Genomic DNA, 21012 nt, shown 5'->3' with positions numbered 1-21012 from the left:
CATTGCCTTTGTGATTTTACATTCCAGTCAGTGTGCTGGTCAATACAAAGTGTGGGGTCAAGGACTGATGGGGGTGGTAGGGAAAATAAAGCAGTGTTAGGGATGGATGGTGACTGGGATGCCACTTGAGATTGGGGGGTCAAGGGAGGCCTCTCTGAGGAGAAGCTACTTGAGCACAGAAGCAAATGGTGTGAGAAAGTGAGTCATTGTGAAGATAGGGAAGAACATTACTAATAAGATCATCAAAGAGTTGCTAATGCGCAGTGGCATTTTAAAAAGCAGTTGAGGCAGAATTTTTATTTTCAAACAGAATTGTTTTTCTTTGTTTTGTTTTTTTTGAGACAGAAACACACTTTGTTGCCATCAATAGAATGCCATGGTGTCATAGCTCACAGCAATCTCAAACTCTTAGGATCCTCTTGTGTCAGCCTCCTGGTTAGCTGGGACTATAGGTGCCGGCCACAGTACCCAGCTATTTTTAGAGTCAGGGTCTTGCTCTTGCTTAGGCTGGTCTCGAACTCGTGAGCTCAAACAGTCTACCTGCCTCAGCCTCCCAGGGTGCTAGGATTACAGGTAAGAGCCACCATGCCCAGCCAAACAGAACTGTTTTTCACAATCCAGAAAAAACATTAAATAGTATTTAGTAAAAAGACTCCCCAACAAACCATTTTTAAAAAATCACTTTTTAGGGCGGCGCCTGTGGCTCAAGGAGTAGGGCGCCAGTCCCATATGCCAGAGGTGGCAGGTTCAAACCCAGCCCTGGCCAAAAAAACCGAAAAAAAAAAAATCACTTTTTAATCCTAACTCTTAGAAATAACTGTTGATATTTTATTATTATTTTTTAATCACCTCAAAAGATTTATTAAAAGCATTTGACAAAATTAAACAATTTTCATGATTAAAAATTCAAAAGTATCAACTCCAACATAATAAGATCATGTAAACAAGCCCTCAGATACCATTATACTCGGTAACGGTTCCAGTGTTTACTATCAGGAACAAGACAAGAAAGCCTAATCTGATCACACTGTTCAACATAGTACTAAAAGATCAACTCCAAGCTGTTAGATAAGAATAAAAGGCATTCAAATCAGAAATGGAGAAATAAAATTCTATTTGCACACAAGGTACTCTTGTACATAAAAAACTCTAAAGGTGGGGCGGTGCCTGTGGCTCAGTGAGTAGGGCGCTGGCTCCACATACTGAGGGTGGCAGGTTTGAACCCAGCCCCAGCCAAACTGCAACAACAAAAAAATAGCTGGGCGTTGTGGTGGGCACCTGTAGTCCCAGCTACTCAGGAGGCTGAGGCAAAAGAATCACCTAAGCCCAAGAGTTAGAAGTTGCTGTGAGCTGTGACGCCATGGCACTCTACCAAGGGCGACAAAGCAAGACTCTGTCTCTAAAAGAAAAAAAAATAAACCATAAAGATTATACCAATTTAAAAAGTTATGGGTGATGCCTGTGGCTCAGTGAGTAGGGCTCCAGCCCATAAACCGAGGGCAGCTGGTTTGAATCCAGCCCCGGCCAAACTGCAACAAAAAAATAGCCTGGCGTTGCGGCAGGCGCCTGTGGTCCCAGCTACTTGGTAGGCTGAGGCAAGAGAATGGCCTAAGCCCAAGAGCTAGCGTTTGCTCTGAGCTGTGGCACCACAGCACTCTACCGAGGGCAATAAAGTGAGATTCTGTTAAAAAAAAAAAGTTATAAGCCCACCTAGTAAGGTTGTCGATCAAAAACATCAACCTGGAAAAGTTATTTACATTTCTACACACTGACTTTTTTTTTTATTTCAAATTAATATGAGGGTACAGATAATTAGGTCCAATGTTTGCATTTGTTAGGTAAGGTCCCTACTGTAGTTGTGCCCCTGACCCAGGTGTGCTATACACCACTACATTATATCAAATAGGTGAGAGCACACTTATCTGACTTCGTATAAGAATTGAATACACTAGATGCTTGGTTTTTCATTCTTGTGATACTTTACTAAAGTGAATGCTCTACAACTATATCCAAGTTAACAAAAAAGATATAAACACTTCATCTTTTTTTTTTTTTTGGTTTTTGGCCAGGGCTGGGTTTGAACCCGCCACCGCCGGCATGTGGGACCAGTGCCCTACTCCTTGAGCCACAGGCGCCGCCCAACACTTCATCTTTTTTATGGTTGAATAGTAGTCTGTGGTATACATATACCACAATTTGTTGATTGATGGGCACTTGGGTTGTTTCCACATTTAGGCAATTGTAAATTGAGCTGTGATAAACATTCTAGTGCAAATGTTCTTATGATAAAATGATTTTTTTCTTTCCTCTGGGTAGATGCCTAGTAGGGGGGTTGCAGAAATGGAAGGCCTCATTTTACTTCTTTATGGGATTCCCCATACTTTTTTCCATAAAGGCTGTATTAGTTTGCAGTCTCACCAGCAGTGTAAAGGTATTCCCTTCTATCTGTAATCATCCCAGCATTTGCAGCTTTGGGACTTTGTGATGTGGGCTATACTCAGTAGGGTTAGGTGCTATCTCAAGGTGATGTTGAAAATTTCTCTAATGATTAAAGATGAGCATTTTTCCAACTGTTTGCTGGCCATTTGTCTGGCTTCTTCAGAACATTCTGTTCAAGTCTCTTCCACAATAATAGATGGCGTTGTTTGTGCTTTATTTGCTGATTAATTTGAATACTCTGTTGTCACTAGTTATCAAACTTGTCAGATTCATAACAAACTAATCTCTTCCCCATTCTGAAGATTGTCTATTTGCTTTCATTGCAAAACCTTTTTAGTTTAATTAAGTCCCATTACTTTTGTTGCCAATGGAGTCTTTCCCAGGCCAATCTGAAGAGGAGTTTTTACAATAGTTTCTTCTAAAAATTTTATTCATGCGTCTAAGATTTGATTCTTTTATCCATAGTGATTCAATTTTTGTAAGTGGTGAGAGGATGTGGGTCTAGTTTCTGTCCTTAACATGTGGTGATCCAATTCTCCCAATACCATTTATTCAATAAGAATTATTTTCCAGGCTTGGCGCCTGTAGCACAGTGGTTACAGCACCAGCCACATACACCAAAGTTGGAGGGTTCGAACCCAGCCCAGGCCAGTTAAAACAACAATGACAAATGTAACAAAAAATAGTCGGGCGTTGTGGTGGGCTCCTATAGTCCCAGCTACTTGGGAGAGACTGAGGCAAGAGAATCACTTAAGCCCAAGAGTTTGAGGTTGCTGTGAGCTATGATGCCGCTGCACCCCACAGAGGGTGACAAAAGTAAGACTGTCTCAAAAAAAAAAAAAAAAAAAATTCTTTGCCCCAGCATATTCTTCTTTGGTTTATCAGAGATCAGATGGTGGTGTGAGGCTGGTTTCATCTCTAGATTTTTTCTTCTGTTCCATATTATCTATCTCTACATGCCAATAACATGCTATTTTGATCACTATGACTTATAATATAATTTGAAGTCTTGCAGTGATGCCGCCCACTTGTTTTTATTACTAATAATTGTGTTGGACATATGGGTTTTTTTCTGACTACACACAAAATTAACTATTTTTCAAAGTTCTTCAAAGTATGATATTGGCATTTTATTGAGGATTGCATTAAATCCGTAGATTCCTTTGGGTAGATCACCATTTTAACAATGTTGATTCTTTTGAACCATGAGCACACTATGTTCTTTCATTTGTTAAAGTCTTCTGCTATTACTTTTCTCAGGGTTTTAGAATTCTCATTGTAGAAGTCCTTCACCTGTTTTTTTAGGTACATTCCTAAGTATTTCATTCTTTTTGAAGCTACTGTGAAGGGAACTGTGTCCTTGATTGGCTGTTACTGATGTATACAAAGGTGACTGATTTGTGGACGCTGATTTTGTACCCTGCAACATTACTGTACTTCTCGATTACTTCCAGGAGTCTTGTAGTTGAATCTCTGGGGTTTTCTAAGTATAAATTCACATCATCATCAAAGACTGAAGTTTGACCTCTACCCCCATTTGGATTCCCTTGTATCTGCAAATAAAATTGCAACTCCTTTTTTCTGATTTCGATGAGCCTGAAACATTCTTTTCTTTTTTTTTTTTTTTTTGTTGCAGTTCAGCCGGGGCCGGGATTGAACCCGTCACCCTCGGTATATGGGGCCGGCGCCTTACCGACTAAGCCACAGGCGCCGCCCTGAAACATTCTTTTCTAACCTTTCACCCTGGTCTTCTTTTTTCGTTAGAAGTTAGATATGTTTTCTGAAGATAACCTATAGTTGGCTTGTGCTATTTTATCAAGTCAACCAGCCTGTGCCTTTCAGTGGGGAATTCAAGCCATTCACATTCATGGAGAGAATTGATAAATTTGGTGGACTTTTGTTTGCCTTGTTTTCTGGAGGTCTCATGCCTAGTTCTATCTTTGGGTCACTGTAGAAGCTAGGCTTTGACTTCTCATTTCTGGTAATCTTTACTTTGCTGGTGGACCATTATGAACATCTGTGTGTAGTATGGGTCTGAGTATTTCCTCCAGGGTTGGTCTTGTAGTGGCAAATTCCTTCAACGATTGTTTGTCAACAAAAGATTTGCGTTCTCTGTCAAATATGAAACTTAATTTAGCAGGATATAGTATCCTAGACTGGAAGTTGTTTTCTTTGAGTAAGTTGAAAGTTGTAGCCCATTCTCTTCTGGCTTGGAAAGTTTCAACTGAGAAATCTGCTGTTACCCTGATGGATCTGCCCCTATAAGTCAATTGGTGCTTACTCCTGGCTGCTTGTAGAATTTTCTTTCATTTTGACATTGGCCAAGCTCATTACAGTGTGTCTAGCAGATGCTCTGTTTGTATTGTGATGCCCCGGGGTTCGATATCCATGAAAAAGGAGTATATCAGAATCTTTGGTGACACTTGGGAAATTTTCAGTTATGATATCCTGCAGTAGAGCATCCATGCCTTTTCTTCAATCTTTTTCTCCTTCAGGGATATCTATAATCCATGTTTGTATGCTTCATGAAGTCCCTTAATTTTCTTTTTTTTTTATTATTTTATTTTATTTTATTATTAAATCATAGCTGTGTACATTAATGTGATCATGGCGCACCACACACTGGTTTCATAGACCATTTGACATATTTTCATAAAACTGGTTAACATAGCCTTCCTGGCATTTTCTTAGTTATTGTGTTGAGACATTTATATTCTACATTTCCTAAGTTTCACATGTACCCTTGTAAGATGTACCGTAGGTGTAATCCCACCAATCACCCTCCCTCTGCCCATCCTACTCCCCTCCCTCCCCTCCCTCTCCCCCTTCCCCATATTCTTAGGTTATAACTGAGTTATAGCTTTCATATGAAGCCATAAATTAGTTTCATAACAGGGCTGAGTACATTGTATACTTTTTCTTCCATTCTTGAGATACTTTGTTAAGAAGAATATGTTCCAGCTCTATCCATGTAAACATGAAAGAGGAAAAGTCTCCATCTTTCTTTAAGGCTGCATAATATTCCATGATGTACATATACCACAGAAGTCCCTTAATTTTCTAAGAGAATGCTCAGCTTTTATACTCTTTTCTTCTGACTCTTTAACTACCTGAGTTAGCTCAAGAGCCTTAGCCTCTAGCTCTGAGATTCTTTTTTTCACTGTGGTTTAATCTCTTATTGATACTTTCTACTGCATCTGTAGATTCCCTTAATGACTCCTTCAATTCCTTAAAGTCAAATATAACCTCTCTAATTTCACCATGTCTTTCATTCGTTTCTGGGAGAAATTTTTCAATTTTCATTAGGTTGCTATCCAGTTTCTCTATAATTCTCTTTATAATTTTTGCCATCAATACTCTAAATTCCCTTTCTGTCATTCCTATAATTTCTTTATCCAGGGGATCCTCTGTGATTTCTGCCTTATGATCCCTTGGTGGGGGGTGGGGTGGTGGTGTTTGATCTGTAATGGCGTTTCATATTGGCAGAATTTTTTTGTTTACTTGTTTGTTCCTGCTCATGTTTGTTTCCTTCTTGTTTACTTCCTTCCTCTTCTTTCTCCTCTCTCTTCCTCTTTTTTCTTCTTCTTTTTTTTTTTCTCTTTCTTCCTCTTCTTAATCTCCTTGGTTTCTGTGCTTGGGTGATGGAGTGGCCCAAAAACAGCGGGCGAGGAAATGTCTCTAGTCTGCTTCTTGGAGTCCTCTGTCATTAGTAATTATCTGCACGTCACAGAGGCTGCACCAGAGAAACCTCAGGGATCCAGAAAATGCCTGTTGATACTTTAGTATAGAAAATTTCAGGTCCCTTAATATATAAATAAATGTCTAAATAAAACACCAGTGAGAGTTGTACTTGTTATTCTGTTTCATAATCTTGTTATCTTGTTTTACTTAGGACTAAATTGTGAACATCTTTCTGTGTCAATAAATATTAGGTTATTAAGGATGAAATGTCTGATTCTCTTAAGAGCTAAGTTTGACAGTTGGCATTTCTAACATCTCACTTTGATACTGCTGGGGTTTTTTTTTTTTGAGACAGAATCTCACTTTGTCACCCTGGGTAGAGTGCTGTGGTGTCACAGCTCACAACAACCTCAAACTCTTGGGCTTAAGCGATTCTCTTGCCTCAGCCTCCCAAGTAGCTGGGACTACAGGTGCCCACCACAACACCCATCTATTTTTATTTTTTGGTTGTAGTTGTCACTGTTGTTTGGCAGGTCCGGGCTGAATTCCAACCTGCCAGCTCTGGTGTATGTGGCTGGCGCCCTAGCTGCTGAGCTACAGGCGCCGGGCCATCCTGTAAAGGTACATCCTCATTCTTTCAAACACAAGTTTTGGCTTGTGATTATCTTTCAAATTTTTGGGGGGACAATTTTTGTGAAACCATAGGTAAGTCAAAAATTAGTCTTCTTATGGGCGGTGCCTATGGCTCAAAGGAGTAGGCCGCTGGCCCCATATACTGGAGGTGGTGGGTTCAAACCATCTCCAGCCAAAAACTGAAAAAAAAAAAAAAAAAAACCAAAATTCGTCTTCTTTTCAAATATGAGTTCCCTGTGGAGCCAATGCAGTGCATATAGCTCAAAATACCAAGAAAGTGTTTGGGACGGATGTGGCCAGGGAATGTCCAGTATGTCTATTAAGAAGTTCCATTCTGGCGATTTTTGGCTCGGCGCCTGTGGCTCCAGCAGCTAAGGCGCCAGCCACATACTCCTGAGCTGGCGGGTTCAAATCCAGCCCGGGCCCACCAAACAATGACGGCTGCAACCAAAAACATAGCCGGGTGTTGTAGCAGGCGCCTGCAGTCCCAGCTACTTGGGAGGTGGAGGCAAGAGAGTCGCTTGAGCCCAGGAGTTGGAGGTTGCTGTGAGCTGTGATGCCACAGCACTCTACCCAGGGTGACAGCTTGAGGCTCTGTCTCAAAAAAAAGAAGTTCCATTCTGGCAATTTTAATTGAAAATGAGCCACATGACTGAAAGCTGTAGTGGAAACGAATCCATCTCAACCTATGTGTGAATTAGCAGCAAAGTTTTACGTTAACTATTCAATAGTATTGGACCATTCGAAACAAATTGGCAAGTTAAAGAAGCTGGATAGATGGGTTCTGCATGAATTAAACACACGTCAGAAGAGGAATCATCTTGAAGCTTGCCTTTCTTTGGTGTAAAGGTGAACCGTTTCTACACTGTATTGTATTTTGTTGTTATTTGTTTGTTTTTAGAGACAGAGTCTCACTTTGTCGCCCTCGGTAGAGTGCTGTGGCGTCACAGCTCACAGCAACCTCCAGTTCTTGGGCTTAGGCGATTCTCTTTCTCCAGCCTCCTGAGTAGCTGGGACTACAGGCTCCCACCACCCTTGGTATGTGTGGCCAACACCCTACTCACTGAGCCACAGGCGCCGCCCTCTACACCGTATTGTTATGTGTGATGGAAAATGGATTCTTTTTGGCAATTGCAATTGTTTAGCACAATCTTAGATGAAGACGAAATGCCGAAACACAGTCCAAAACTGCATGTTCATCAAAAAAGTTGCTGGTGTCTGGTGGTCCAGTGCTAGTATTATCCACTGCAGCTTCGTGAAACCTGGTCCATAGATTACAGCAGATGTCTCCTGCAACCATTTGGGCAAAATGGTGAGGCCTCTGATCAGGCAGTAAAGACAGCACTCAACCATATGTCACACAAACAATAATGCTTAAACTACGGAAGCTGAACTTGGAAACTCTCTGTCATTCACCATAGTCACCAGACTTGCACCAACTGACTTCCACTTCTTCCAGACTTTGGGCCACTTTTTTTTTTTTTTGGAGACAGAGTCTCCCTATGTTGCCCTCAGTAGAGTGCCTTTGTGTCATAGCTCACAGCAACCTCTAACTGTTGGGCTCAAGCAATTCCCTTGCCTCAGCCTTCCGATTAGCTGGTTCTATAGGCACGCACTGCAACGCCTGGCTGTTTTTAGAAATGGGGTGGGGAAGGGGGTGTCTTGCTCTTGCTGAGGCTGGTCTCGAACCTGTGAGCTTAGGCAATCCACCTGCCTCGGCCTCCCAGAGTGTTAGGATTATAGGCATGAGCTATCACCTCTGCTTTAGAGATTTCATTGCCACTCACTTTTTAGGCTTCTTTGCTGCTGACATAAGGAAGCTACTGTTAGGCGGTGCCTGTGGCTCAGCGAGTAGGGTGCCAGCCCCATATACCCAGGGTGGTGGGTTTGAACCTGGCCCTGGCCAAACTGCAACAACAACAAAAAACATAGCCAGGCATTGTGGTGGGCATCTGTATTCCCAGCTACTTTGGAGGCTGAGGCAAGAGAATCGCCTGAGCCCAAGAGCTGGAAATTGCTGTGATTGTGATGCAAAGGCACTCTACTGAGGGCGACAAAGTGAGACTCTGTCTTAAAGTTTTTGGCCGGGCCCTACTCCTTTGAGCCACAGGTGCTGCCGTCTGTCTTTATTTAAAAAAAAAAAGAAGGTACTGTTAAGGGCGGCACCCATAACTCAGTGGGTAGGGCTCTGGCCACATACACCGAGGGTGGCGAGTGCATACCCAGCCCAGGCCAGCTAAACAACAATGACAACTACAACAAAAAAATAGCTGAGCATTGTGGCAGGTGCCTGTAGTCCCAGCTACTTGGGAGGCTGAGGCAAGAGAATCGCTTAAGCCCCAGAGTTGGAGGTTGCTGTGAGCTGTGACGTCATGGCACTCTACTGAGGGCGACATAGTAAGACTCTGTCTCAAAAGGAAAAAAAAAAGAAGCTACTGTTAAGAAGGGAAAAACTGTGTTGATAGTTTAGGCACATACTTTGATTAATTGTACTGCTTCTTGTTTGAAATATAGTTAAAACTTTTGATTAATAATTAGACATTTCAGCAGCCAAGAGGCCGAGAACCCAGGCAGGGGGTGGAGATGTGGGCTCCCTCCCTACTCCAGCCTGCACAAGATCTAGAAAAACTATTTCTTCGCTTCCTATGGAATCAGAAAGATCCTGAATAACGAATGCAACCTTATATAGTAAGAACAAATCTGGAAGCATCACTTTACCAGACTCCAGGCTATACTGCATGGCTGTCATAATTAAAACAGCATGGTACTGGCATACAAATAGAGACACAGACCTGTGGATCAGAGCAGAGATCCTGTGCGTGAAATCATCTTTATAGTCCTCTCTGATCTTTGACAAACCAGACAAAAATATACACTGGAAAAAAGAATCTGTACTCAATAAGGATGCTGAGAAAACTGGATAGCCCCATGTAAAAGACTGAAACAGTACCTACATCTCTTGTCACACACAGAAATTAATCACAGTAGACAATAGACTTAAACCTATAACATGAAACTATAAGAATTCTAGAAGAAGGCTTGCGCAGTGCTTCGGGCCGACAGGACCTGAGGGCGCAGGCAACTTCCGGCTTGGTTTCCCCGCCTCCTGCGAGGCCAAAGCTGTTGGGGCTCCTCGGTGGCCGTGGTGGGGTGGAGGGGGCAGGGCGTGGTGGGGTAAGGAGAGTGCCGGCGTGGGGTTCCCTGGAGCCATGGCCTGCTCCATTATCCAATTCTGCTACTTCCAGGACCTCCAGGCCGCGCGGGACTGCCTCTTCCCTCACCTGCGGGAGGAGATCCCCAGCGGCGCCGTGCGGAGGGACCCCAGTAAGTGCCCCTGTCCTCGCCCTTCCCTTCCCCGGCCGTCCGCGGCCTCCGCTTGGCGGCTCCGGGTCTCCAGCGCTCCGCGCCTCTGCGCTCTGGGACCTAGTCTGCTCTCGCCTCCCCTCTTCGCTTTGGAACGCTCCCTCCATACCTGACATAAAGCCCGGTGGGTGTCGCCTCTTCCTTTCAAGCTAGCTTTTCTTTTCAGTCCCTCTGGCTAAAAACTGCGTCTTCCTTTCGTCACTGCTTTCTCTTCCCTCCTCTCATTCCTAGCTTTCCTTCCCAGTGTCTTCCCTATCCCCACTTCTCCTCGGCCCGGGGCCCCTGGTTCATACTGCCTGCTCCGTGTTCGCATCCTCCCCACCCCTTGCCATATGTCCGCACTCCACCGCGGTATTAACCCCCAGGCCCGCCGTCTAATATCGCTGGGACTGTGGCCTTCTGCCACCTCCCCTTCCGAAAACGTTTATCATCCCCCACATTCTCTTCTTCCGTCTTCTGTCCCCTATTCAGATTTAGAGAACATATGGCTGATTGACAAGTGAGTGACTCTTACAGTGTGAGTAAGTGTCTCTCAAGTGAGGAAAATGACCTGTCAGGAAGTGAGTGAGTGCTTTATTGAGATGAGAAGCCTTCTACCTATCATTATCGTCATTGTTAAATAAGCTCTTCCCCATGTAGTTTAAAAATCCCATGACTGGTTTATTAGATACAACATCCATTTCTCATTTTGAAAGGATGTGCTTTATTTTTTTGTTTATTATTATTTTGCATTTCCAACGTGAAGCACATTTGGGTTTGTAGTACAGTGCTGTCACTTTATGCCGTGTTTAAATATAAGGCCCACTAAACAAGCTCCTCTCCCTTTTAAAAATATAGACAATACCAAAACCGTCTGTGAATGAGTACTTAACTCTGTCCCAGTCATTGGTGCTATAAACCAAATAAGGTTGGTGGTCCATGCCACTAGGAGCTTATGATTAACTGGGAGGGACAAATCAGTAAGCTACCAATAGTGTGATCAAGTTATATACAGGGTGGACATAAAATTTGCATGCAACTTAAAATAGTTTAACATAGTAAATTGCACACAAACTTCATGTCCACTCTGTATATGAAGAACTCTTTTAAAATGATAATACTTAAGCCTGCCTTTGAAGTAGTAGAGGAATAAGGGAGAGGCATAGCATGTGCAGAGGAAGGGAGGCCTGAAGTGACATAGTATTTGGAAAACTAAGAAAAGCTGAATGGAGAGGAGGATGTGAGGGGAAGTTTGGGGGAGACGAGGCTACACACGTAATGGTAATAAGGAGCTAGTTCATGAGCTTTGTGAAAGTTGTTGGAGTACTCCAAAAGCAGAGGAATGATGTGTTCTGATTTGTGCTTAATGTAACAAACATAATTTGTTCAATACCTGTAATGTGTTCTGGCAGCAGTGTGGAGGAGAGATTGGAAGCAAAACTTGGTTGGGAGTTTGTTTCAGCAACCCCAACAAGAAGTGATGTGATCGCCAACTTATATAGCCCTAGCAGGATTTGAGAAGGACTTGATTACAAAGATATTAAGGGGGTAGAATCTACAGGACTTTGTCAGTGTCTGGAGATGGGGGTTAATTGCTAGTGAGGAGTTAGGAAGCCTTTGGCTTTGGCTTGAGTAAGGGTATATAGTATGTGAATGAAGGAGACAAATGTTGAACCTTCTGAATTTTAAACATTTGTGGTATTTCCTAGTGAAGGGGTCCAGTTGAACACTATAGAAAGATCTAAAACAGTAGACAGTCCTAGGCTAGAGATGTTAATTTAGGAGTTACTAGCAAAAAGAGCCAATTCAGTCTCAAAGATTGTGTATTTTTGAAATGTACTGAGTACTGAAGTTTAAGACTCAAGTAGAGATTACTGGTAAAATGGAGAAGTTAATGGAGAGAAAAACCAGGTGAGAGTAATGCCCCCCAGGAGCTGAGGAAGGAGAGAATATGATGAAGGTGAGGAGTGTTGAGCAGTTTGCAAATGCAGCTGAGGTCAAGTAAGGTAAGGATAGAAAAGTGCTCACTGGTTTTGAGAAGGTGGAGATGATTGAGACCTTAGGGCAGTTTCAGTGGAATGGTAGAGGCACAAAGCAGATTTATAGGATGTTGAGGATTTAAAAATGAAATGCCATTTTAAGGAGTTTGGTTGTGAAGGATAGAAGACACAGTATTATTGACAGTGCATGTAGAGAAAAGAGACACATTTTTTTCCATCCATGTGCCACTCCCCTGGTCCAGACCGCCATCTTCTTGCAACCTAGGCCATGGCACTTACCATCTTCTTACAGATCTTTCTGCTTCCACTCTTGGTCTCTTATAGTAATTAGTAAGTTTCTAGATAATTTAGACACAACAGTCCCCTCTTTATAACCCTATACAGTTTTTGGTTGCACTTAACATAAAATTTAAAGTTCTTACATGGCTTATAAGGTCCTTGTGGCCCAGCCTCTTGCCACTTCTTGGACCCCCCAGTTCTGTCCCCTTATTTCTTATGCATCAGACACTCTTTGTTGTTAGAACAGCTGAGCACATTTGTGGCTGAGGCCTTGCTGCTCTCTGTGCTTTGGATGCTCGTTGGAGATCTTTGCATGCTGGTTGCATCTGGTCATGTACTTCTTAGCTCCAATGTCAACTCCTCGAGGTAGCCTTTTCTGACCAATTCATATAAAGAAGTCAGTTTGACCCTCTTGTTCCCATTTGTTATTTTCAATCATATCATCCTCTTTGTTTTTATCTCTATATCTATATTGATCAATATGGCAGCCTCTAGCCACATGTGGCTTTTGAACCCTTGAAAAGTGGGTAGTGGAATTGAGGAATTGAATTTTTTAAGTTTTACTTAATTTTAATTAGTGTAAAAGCTGATGCAGTTAATTGCAATAACATTGTATGGCATAGTTACAGGTGCTAAAACTCAGATACATATAGATTGAATACTTGTTCAAGGTCACACAGTGAAGAGTAAATAAACCCAGGATATGAACTTAGTCCAGGCAGTTGGGGATATAATCATATCCCAGACATCTAGACTAATTTGCATTATGCCTGTAGGCTTGCAAATATGGTTTAATTTATAACTCTTTTAAATCAAATTCATAGGTTTATATAACTTGGTGGCTACCATAAGTTCATGTAGAAAATGAACAGAAAAGGCCTCTTAACCAGTGACCCCCTCTGCAAAAACCCATACAGTTGGCCCTTGATTTAAGATGGTTCAACTTAACAATTTTTCAAGTTTGCAGTGGTATGAAAGTAATACGTATTCTGTAGAAAGCATATTTGGATTTTTGAAATTTCATCTTTTCTAGGACTTAAGGGTATTGGGTAAGATATTCTATCATGCTGGGTACATGATTACAAGAGTAAATAACTGATACTGTACAGTGTACTGTATTTAGTAAATTACATGAGATACTGAATACTTTATTGTAAAATAGGCTTTGTGTTAGATGATTTTGTCCAACTGTAGGCTAATGTAAGTCTTTTGAGCACATTTAAGATAGGCTAGTCTAAGCTATGATGTTTGTGTATTAAATGCATTTTTGTCTTAACTATTGTCAACTTACAATGGGTTTATCAGGATGTAATCTTTTTGTAAGTCAAGGAGCATCTATTTTAACTTATGTTTCAGTAGTGCTTTAATTTACAAGAAGTCAGAAAATAATTTTTTTTTAAATAATTTTTCATATTACAATTTACTTGGAATTTATAGAATGACTAGTACTATGGATTTCTGTAAATATCCCTGGCCATCTTTTACAGAACATTGGGTTTTGTACAGAGCTCTTTGTTAGGAAAATGTGACTCTAAACTTTTGTTGTGATGAAATTTTAGAGAGTAAGAATGAATTTAGTAGAGCAGGTAAATAGGACCTCCCTTAAACTGCTAATAGTATTTACCTTTGCTTTTCTTCAGTTTATTTATTAGTGTTGTAAATGATTATTAGGAAGCAAATTATGAGATGATTTTTATTTTCCTAGTTGATAGAGTTTTCATTTCTTAACCCACCCCATCTCTAGGGATGATGTAAAAACAAAAAGCCTCAATTGTGAATGATAGAGCTTATCAGTGTAAAGCTAATACCTTTATTTTAATGTGGACTACTGCAATATAGTGATACCATTCTCTTCCATATTTGAAGCATAAACGAATAACAATATGACTTTTTGTTACTTTGTATCTTAATTATAATGGGGACTGACCTCTAACTTTAAAAGATCTTGAACTCTATTTCCCAATGTTTATGTTACTGATAACTATTAATTGTTCTTATAAATTAAATACTATTTCAGACATGAAAAAAAAAAAAAGAATTCTAGAAGAAAATGTTATAAAATGTTATAGATAGTGGCTTTGGTAAAAAAATTTTGAGGAAGACCACAAAGCAGTCACAACAACAATAGAAATAAACAAATGTGATGTGATCAAATTAAAAAATATGCACAGCCAAAGACACAATCAGTAGAGCAAATAGACAACCTCCAGAATGGGAGAAAATATTTACATGCTATTCATCTGACAAAGGGCTGATAACCAGAATCTATAAAGAACTCAAGCAAATCAGCAAGAAAAGATCAAAAATTTAAAAAGTGGGCGGAAGACATGAACAGAAACTTTTCTTTTTTTTTTTTTTAAGAGACAGACTCTCACTTTGTTGCCCTCCATAGAGGGTGAGGTGTCACAGCTCACAGCAACCTCCAGCTCTTGGGCTTAGGCAATTCTCTTGCCTCAGCCTCACCAGTAGCTGGGACTATAGGCACCCGCCACAACACCTGGCTATTTTTTTGTTGCAGTTTCGCCGGGGCCGGGTTCAAACCTGCCACCCTTGGTATATGGGGCCGGTGCTCTACCCACTGAGCCGCAGGTGCCGTCCACGAACAGAAACTTTGCAAATGAAGATAGACTAATGGGCAAAAAACCCATGAAAAAAATGCCCCATGTCTCTAATCATCAGGGAAATGCAAATGAATACCACATTAAGATATCAAACTTAACTCCAATGAGACTGGCTTATATCAAAAAGTCCCCAAGCAACAGAAGCTGGTGTGGATGTGGAGAGAAAGGAATACTCAGACACTGTTGGTGGGACTGCAAACTAGTACAACCCCTATAGGAAATTCTATGGAGATACCTCAAAGCACTAAAGTAGACCTCCATTGATCTAGCAATCCCACTATTAGGTATTTACTCAAAGGAAAAACCAAAAAATTTTATGAGAAGGACTCTTGCACTCAAGTGTTTATTGCAGCACAATTCACAGTGTCAAAAGATGTGGAAACAACCCAGATGTGCATCAATACATGAGTGGATTAATAAAATGTAGTATACGTATATTATGGAATACTACTGCACCATAAAACATAGTGATCTAGTAGTATCTTTTGTAACAACCTGGATAGAATTGGAGACCATTTTCCTAAGTCAAGTATCGTAAGAATGGAAACACAAACACCACACGTATTCAATACTAAATTGGAACTAGTTGAATAACTATGTGCACGTAAGGAAGCAAAACTCAGTGGAATTCAAATAGGTGGGAGGGTAGAAAAAGGGGATGGGCAAATTTACACCTAATGGGAGTATCACACACTTCCTGGGTGAAGGGCATGCTTATAGCTTTGACTTAAAATGTACAAAAGCAAACTCTGTAACCAAAATGTGTGTACCCCCATTATATTCTGGAAAAAAAAAAGTATGTCAAAGAACAAACAAAACAAGTGAAAACAATAAATAATAAATAATAAAAAAATAAAAATCACACATTTCCTATTTAATAACCTAATCTGAATCTGAATTTAGCTGTTTTGTTTTTTTTTTTTTTTTTTTTTTGAGAAAAGTCTCACTTTGTCACTCTTTGTAGAGTACTATGGAGGCATAGCTCACAGCAACCTCAAACTCTTGGGCTCAAGCCCTCTTCCTGCCTTAGTTTTTCATTTTTAGTAGAGATAGGGTCTCAGTCTTGCTCAGGCTGGTCTTAAACTTGTGAGGTCAAGTGATCCACCCACCTGAGCCTCCCACCAATATATATGCATTTTATATGATTGTTTTTATTTTTTGGAATAAATACCTAGGAAGAAAATTTTGGGGTCAAGGTACATGTGCTTTTTTGATAGGCTTTTAAAAACATTGCCAGAGTATTTCTTAGAAAAGTTGTAGACCACCCAGGAGTCCACGTTCCGGTAGCTATGCCAGGGGCTGCTGGAGGAGTATGACTTAGAGGTAGCCGGCCAGAGGGATGAGGTCCCTGAGGCTGGTGAAGCTGAGACCTGTACCCCACCCGCCTGCCTAGACACTGATTAGAAGAAGACTGAGCAGTAGCTGTAGCAGGAGAAGGAAGGCTGCCCGCAGCCTGCTGGCAAAGCAGGCCACAGGGTGAGCTACCCGGCTCTAGCACCAGGAGCTCTTCCGGCTACTTGGGATCAAGGCCCAAGTAGCTCCGGTGGTTGAAGACAACAAGGTCTGTATGCTGGGGTGGCTCAAGTATCAGGTCCCTGACATCCACGTGCACCTTAGCTCAGAGCTATTTGACTTGGCTCAAGGCCCTGAAGCTTGAGGGCAACATCCTCCAGGACTGGTTCAAGAGCTTCCAGAGGAGGAATATGATCAATATGATCAAACTTCATGAAAGAGCCAAGTTCAAGTGCAAAATGAAGCTCATGGAAAAGCCAGCGTTCAGGAGATCCAGTTAGAGCTGTAGGATGCTGGAACCCCTCCCTTTAATAAAGCACCTTCTGACGGACAGAAAAAAAAAATTCCAGGACTGAGCATGGTGGCCTATACCTATGATCCTAACACTTTAAGGGGCTGAGGCAGGAGAATTGCTTGAGGCCAGGAGTTTGAGACCAGCCTGTATAACATAGTGAGATCCCAGCTCTACAAAAATTTGTTTTTTAAATGTAAGACTGTGACCCATACAGAATGCTACAGCAGTGGTGGTGTCCTGCCAAGCCATAGAGGTGATGTTATCACAACAGTGGGCCTGGAGGTCAGAACATCAAGCCAGAGATGATTATTCTTAAGCAGTAAGATTTCATGGAATTTGCTTTGCTAAGTTTGGTACTTCCTAGGGATCCGTCACTCCTTTCTTCTTTTCTATTTATCCTTTTAGGAATGTCTATCTTACTCCTGTCCCACCATTATATTTTGGAAGCACATAACTCATCTGGTTTCATAAGTTCACAGCTAGAGAGAAATTTTGCCTCAAGATGAAATCCTACCTCAAGTCTCACTTTTATGTGATTTAGATAATTTTTAATTGAGACTTTGGACTTTAGTGTTTTAAGTTGATGCTGGAGTGAGTTAAGACTTTTGAGGCTGTTGGGATAAAATAAATGTATGCTGTATATGAGATGAATTTGGTAAGGGAAGAGGTGAAATGTTATAGACAAAGTATTTGTGAGAAGGAGACTGGGAATTTTCACCCCAAAATTTGGCACTGTGGTATGCTGATTATTTTAAATGAATGGCCCTTGAAGACCAGCAGACACTGATGAAGCTTTACTCAGATACTTCGTTATCTGCCTAAAATCCGGGACAGCCAAAGAAGAAAATAATTACCTCTGGTTCTCTCCCGGAGTTTTCATTAATTTAACTTAAATCCTAGAAAGAGAGATTGAAATCTGGCAACACACCTGGACAGACTTTTGTCATAAATCATTATCTGCTCTGTAGGCCCAAAACACTTTTTCCCAAGCCAAAGCATATTCTCCCAGCCTGTTGAGGTCCCCTAAAAATCACTTACTATGAAAGCTAGTGACTTTTCCCCTCCCTTCTTTCATCTATGAGAAGGTTATGTAACCATCTGTACTTCATTGGATTATTGGGTAATCATTGTACTGCAGTTCCCTTGTGTTATGCATGTAACAATAAATTTGGCATGTCTTTTATTAAAAAAAAGAAAGAAAAATTGTACTGGTTTATACTCCTATCACCAGTGGTACTACCCAAGTGTCAGTATGCTGTGGTAACTTTCAGTCTTTGCCAATCTGATAGGTGGTAAGATGTCTTGTTTTTAACTCTTTTGGGTTTCTGTTAAGGTAAAATTTAAAAAATGTGTTTACTGAGATGCCTTATTTCAAGATACCATGAGAATTCTTTTATTCTCAGGGGTCACATTAATACTAGCATTTATTTTTGACTATGGTTAATATATATATATATATATATATTTTTTTTTTTTTTTTTTTTTTTTTTGAGACAGAACCTCAAGCTGTCACCCTGGGTAGAGTGCCATGGCATCACAGTTCATAGCAACCTCCAACTCCTGGGCTCAAGTGATTCTCCTGCCTCCGCCTCCCAAGTAGCTGGAACTATAGGCACCCGCCACAATGCCCAGCTATTATTTGGTTGCAGCCGTCATTGTTGTTTGGCAGCCTGGGCTGGATTCGAACCCGCCAGCTCAGGTGTATGTGGCTGGTGCCTTAGCCGCTTGAGCCACAGGCACTGAGCCGACTGGTTTATATTTCACACACTGGGCTGGAAGCTTTATGGGCATGATTTCATTTTATACTTACGACAGCTTCTGAAGCAGGCTTAGCAGGACCTTTACGCACTTGAGAAAACAGTATCAGGGAGGTTGAAAAATCTATGTGCTTGTCCCACAGCCAGAAGGTGAGAGCAGAGTCAGATGTGTTCTGGCACAGGGTAATGTTTGTACTCTTGGCACTGTTCTGTGCTGCCTTTGTACCATGTCTATGTGTTTGGACTTAGATTTTTCACTGTGTTTTCTCATAAAATGTAAATGGTTTGTCTTTCGAGATTATTAAGTATGTAGGATTAGAGGTAAATTGCACATGAGTTTTTTTCTTGCTCTGTTCATTGTAGAAAAAAGAGGAAAAGCACCCGGAGATATTTGTGAACTTCATGGAGCCCTGCTATGGCAGCTGTGCAGAGAGACAGCATCATTACTTCCTCAGTTACGTGGAGGGATGGTGAGCAGACAGCTTGGGCGGGGTGTGCCTCTCTCACTCGCGGGTGGAACTCATGTCACTTTGTTCCACTTGGACATCTTTTCTGTAACTGATGAAAAGAGGACTGAGATTCTCCGAACATATTTTCAGCTGATGCTTGACAGTGTCTTTGACTACTACTTCTGTTTTCCTACTCTTGAATTATTTAGATTGAAAACATACCAATTCTAAAAAAAAATCCCAATTTTCTCAGTAATCCCCAGTGTTGACTTTTGAAAATATTGATATTTCAAGAATATATTAAAAGTTCCTTTCTGGGAGATGGTGCCTATGGCTCAGTGAGTAGGGTGCCGGCCCCATATACCAAGGGTGGCAGGTTCAAACCTGGCCCCGGCCACACTGCAACAACAACAAAAAAATAGGTGTTGTGTCAGGCGCCTGTAATCCTAGCTACTTGGGAAGCTGAGGCAAGAGAATCACCTAAGCCCAAGAGCTGGAGGATGCTGTGAACTGTGATGCCACGGCACTCTACCAAGGGCAACAAAGTGAGACTCTGTCTCAAAAAAAAAAAAAAAGTTCCCTTTAGGGAACAGAATTCCTCTTTGAAAGATAGATTACTTGAAGTGAAGCTTGTGTCCCTTTAGCATGATTATTCTGCTTTTGAGTGTTTGTGTCTCAGGAGCTGCTTGATTATGTATTTCTGTTGTCAACACGTGGGTGGGCAGTATGCTGACTCTGCAGTGCTTTATCACTGGAACTAAGAAGTTGAGGTTGATACCTGGAATCTTTCTATCTTCAACCAGATAGAAACCCTTATTCTCTCCTTCACATGTGGGAGAAATCCTCACAGACCGAAATCAGGCTAGAACTGTTGCTGTGTTTGAATGTAATGGTCTCTGGTTTTATTCTTTAAGGGATTTGGTGCTGGCAGCATCTGCGGCTTCAACAGAAGTTAGTATCCTTGCTCGACAAAGTGATCAGGTATTTCTCTTTTTTGTCACTTTTGTGTGATACTCTCCTGAGTAAGATTTTGGAGGAATTAACTATGTGGTTAAAATTTTTTTTTGTTTATTTATTTTTGAGACAGAGTCTCATTTTGTCGCCCTTGGTAGAGTGCCCTGGCGTCATAGCTCGCAGCAACCTCAAACTCTTGGGCTAAAGCGATTCTCTTGCTTCAGCCTCCCAAGTAATTGGAACTGTAGGTGTCTGCCACAACTCCTGGCTAGTTTTAGAGAGGAGGTCTCGCTCTGGCTCAGGCTGGTCTTGAACCCATGAGCTTAGGCAATGCACCTGCTTCGGCCTCCTAAGTGCTAGGAGTACAGATGTGAGCCACCACACCCAGCCAGTGGTTAAGATTTATTTATGTATTTATTCATTTATTTTTATTTTTTTGAGACAGAGCCTTAGGCTGTTGCCCAGGGTAGAGTGTCGTGGCATCACAGCTAACAGCAACCTCAAACTCCTGGGCTTAAGAATTCTCTTGCCTCAGCCTCCCATGTAGGTGGGACTATAGGCGCCTGCCCAACGCCTGGCTGTGTTTTGGTTGTAGTTGTCATTATTGTTTGGCAGGCCCGGGCCAGATTTGAACCTGCCAGCTCTGGTGTATGTGGCTGGCGCCTTAGCCGCTTGAGCTACAGGCACCGAGCCAATGATTTATGATGGTTATGATTTAGATGAGCTCACATCCCTTTTAATGAGTTTCTAGGTAAGAGCAAAGTTTAAATGGCAGGCTTCTTTGGACCAAATGGCTTGGCTATATTGCATTGGAGAAACATGGGCGTCAGGTTTGGTGGTTCTTCAGCGTCATAAAAAGCCCTTCTGTTATTTTAGGATCCATCCGTGGACTGTGGAAGTGTGTTATGTTTTCAGCCTCCAAACACAGTATAACCTCAGTGTGTAGGAGGCTTTTTCTGCTCTGTTCTGTTTTACCATCATTGTCTTCCTATCAAATGAACCTGCCCACACTGTACAATTAACTATAGCCCATCCTCAATTATGGAAGAA

The 21012-nt window shown here is 41.5% G+C and overlaps 1 protein-coding gene across 4 annotated transcripts in view; it reads left to right on the top strand.

The window, feature by feature from the left end:
• The window catches only part of NUP214 (nucleoporin 214), a 140776-nt gene that overhangs the window by 12489 nt on the left and 107275 nt on the right, over positions 1 to 21012 (top strand). For all 4 annotated transcript variants that reach the window (XM_053559309.1, XM_053559302.1, XM_053559313.1 and 1 more), the window contains exons 8-9: positions 18923 to 19029; positions 19923 to 19989. In XM_053559309.1, coding sequence (XP_053415284.1) covers positions 18923 to 19029; positions 19923 to 19989 — 174 coding nt within the window. The remainder of the gene's footprint in view (positions 1 to 18922; positions 19030 to 19922; positions 19990 to 21012) is intronic.

This window comes from Nycticebus coucang, chromosome 2 (assembly GCF_027406575.1).
Source record: "Nycticebus coucang isolate mNycCou1 chromosome 2, mNycCou1.pri, whole genome shotgun sequence".
In the NCBI taxonomy this organism is placed as follows: domain Eukaryota; kingdom Metazoa; phylum Chordata; class Mammalia; order Primates; family Lorisidae; genus Nycticebus; species Nycticebus coucang.
This window is presented reverse-complemented; position numbering and strand designations above follow the sequence as displayed.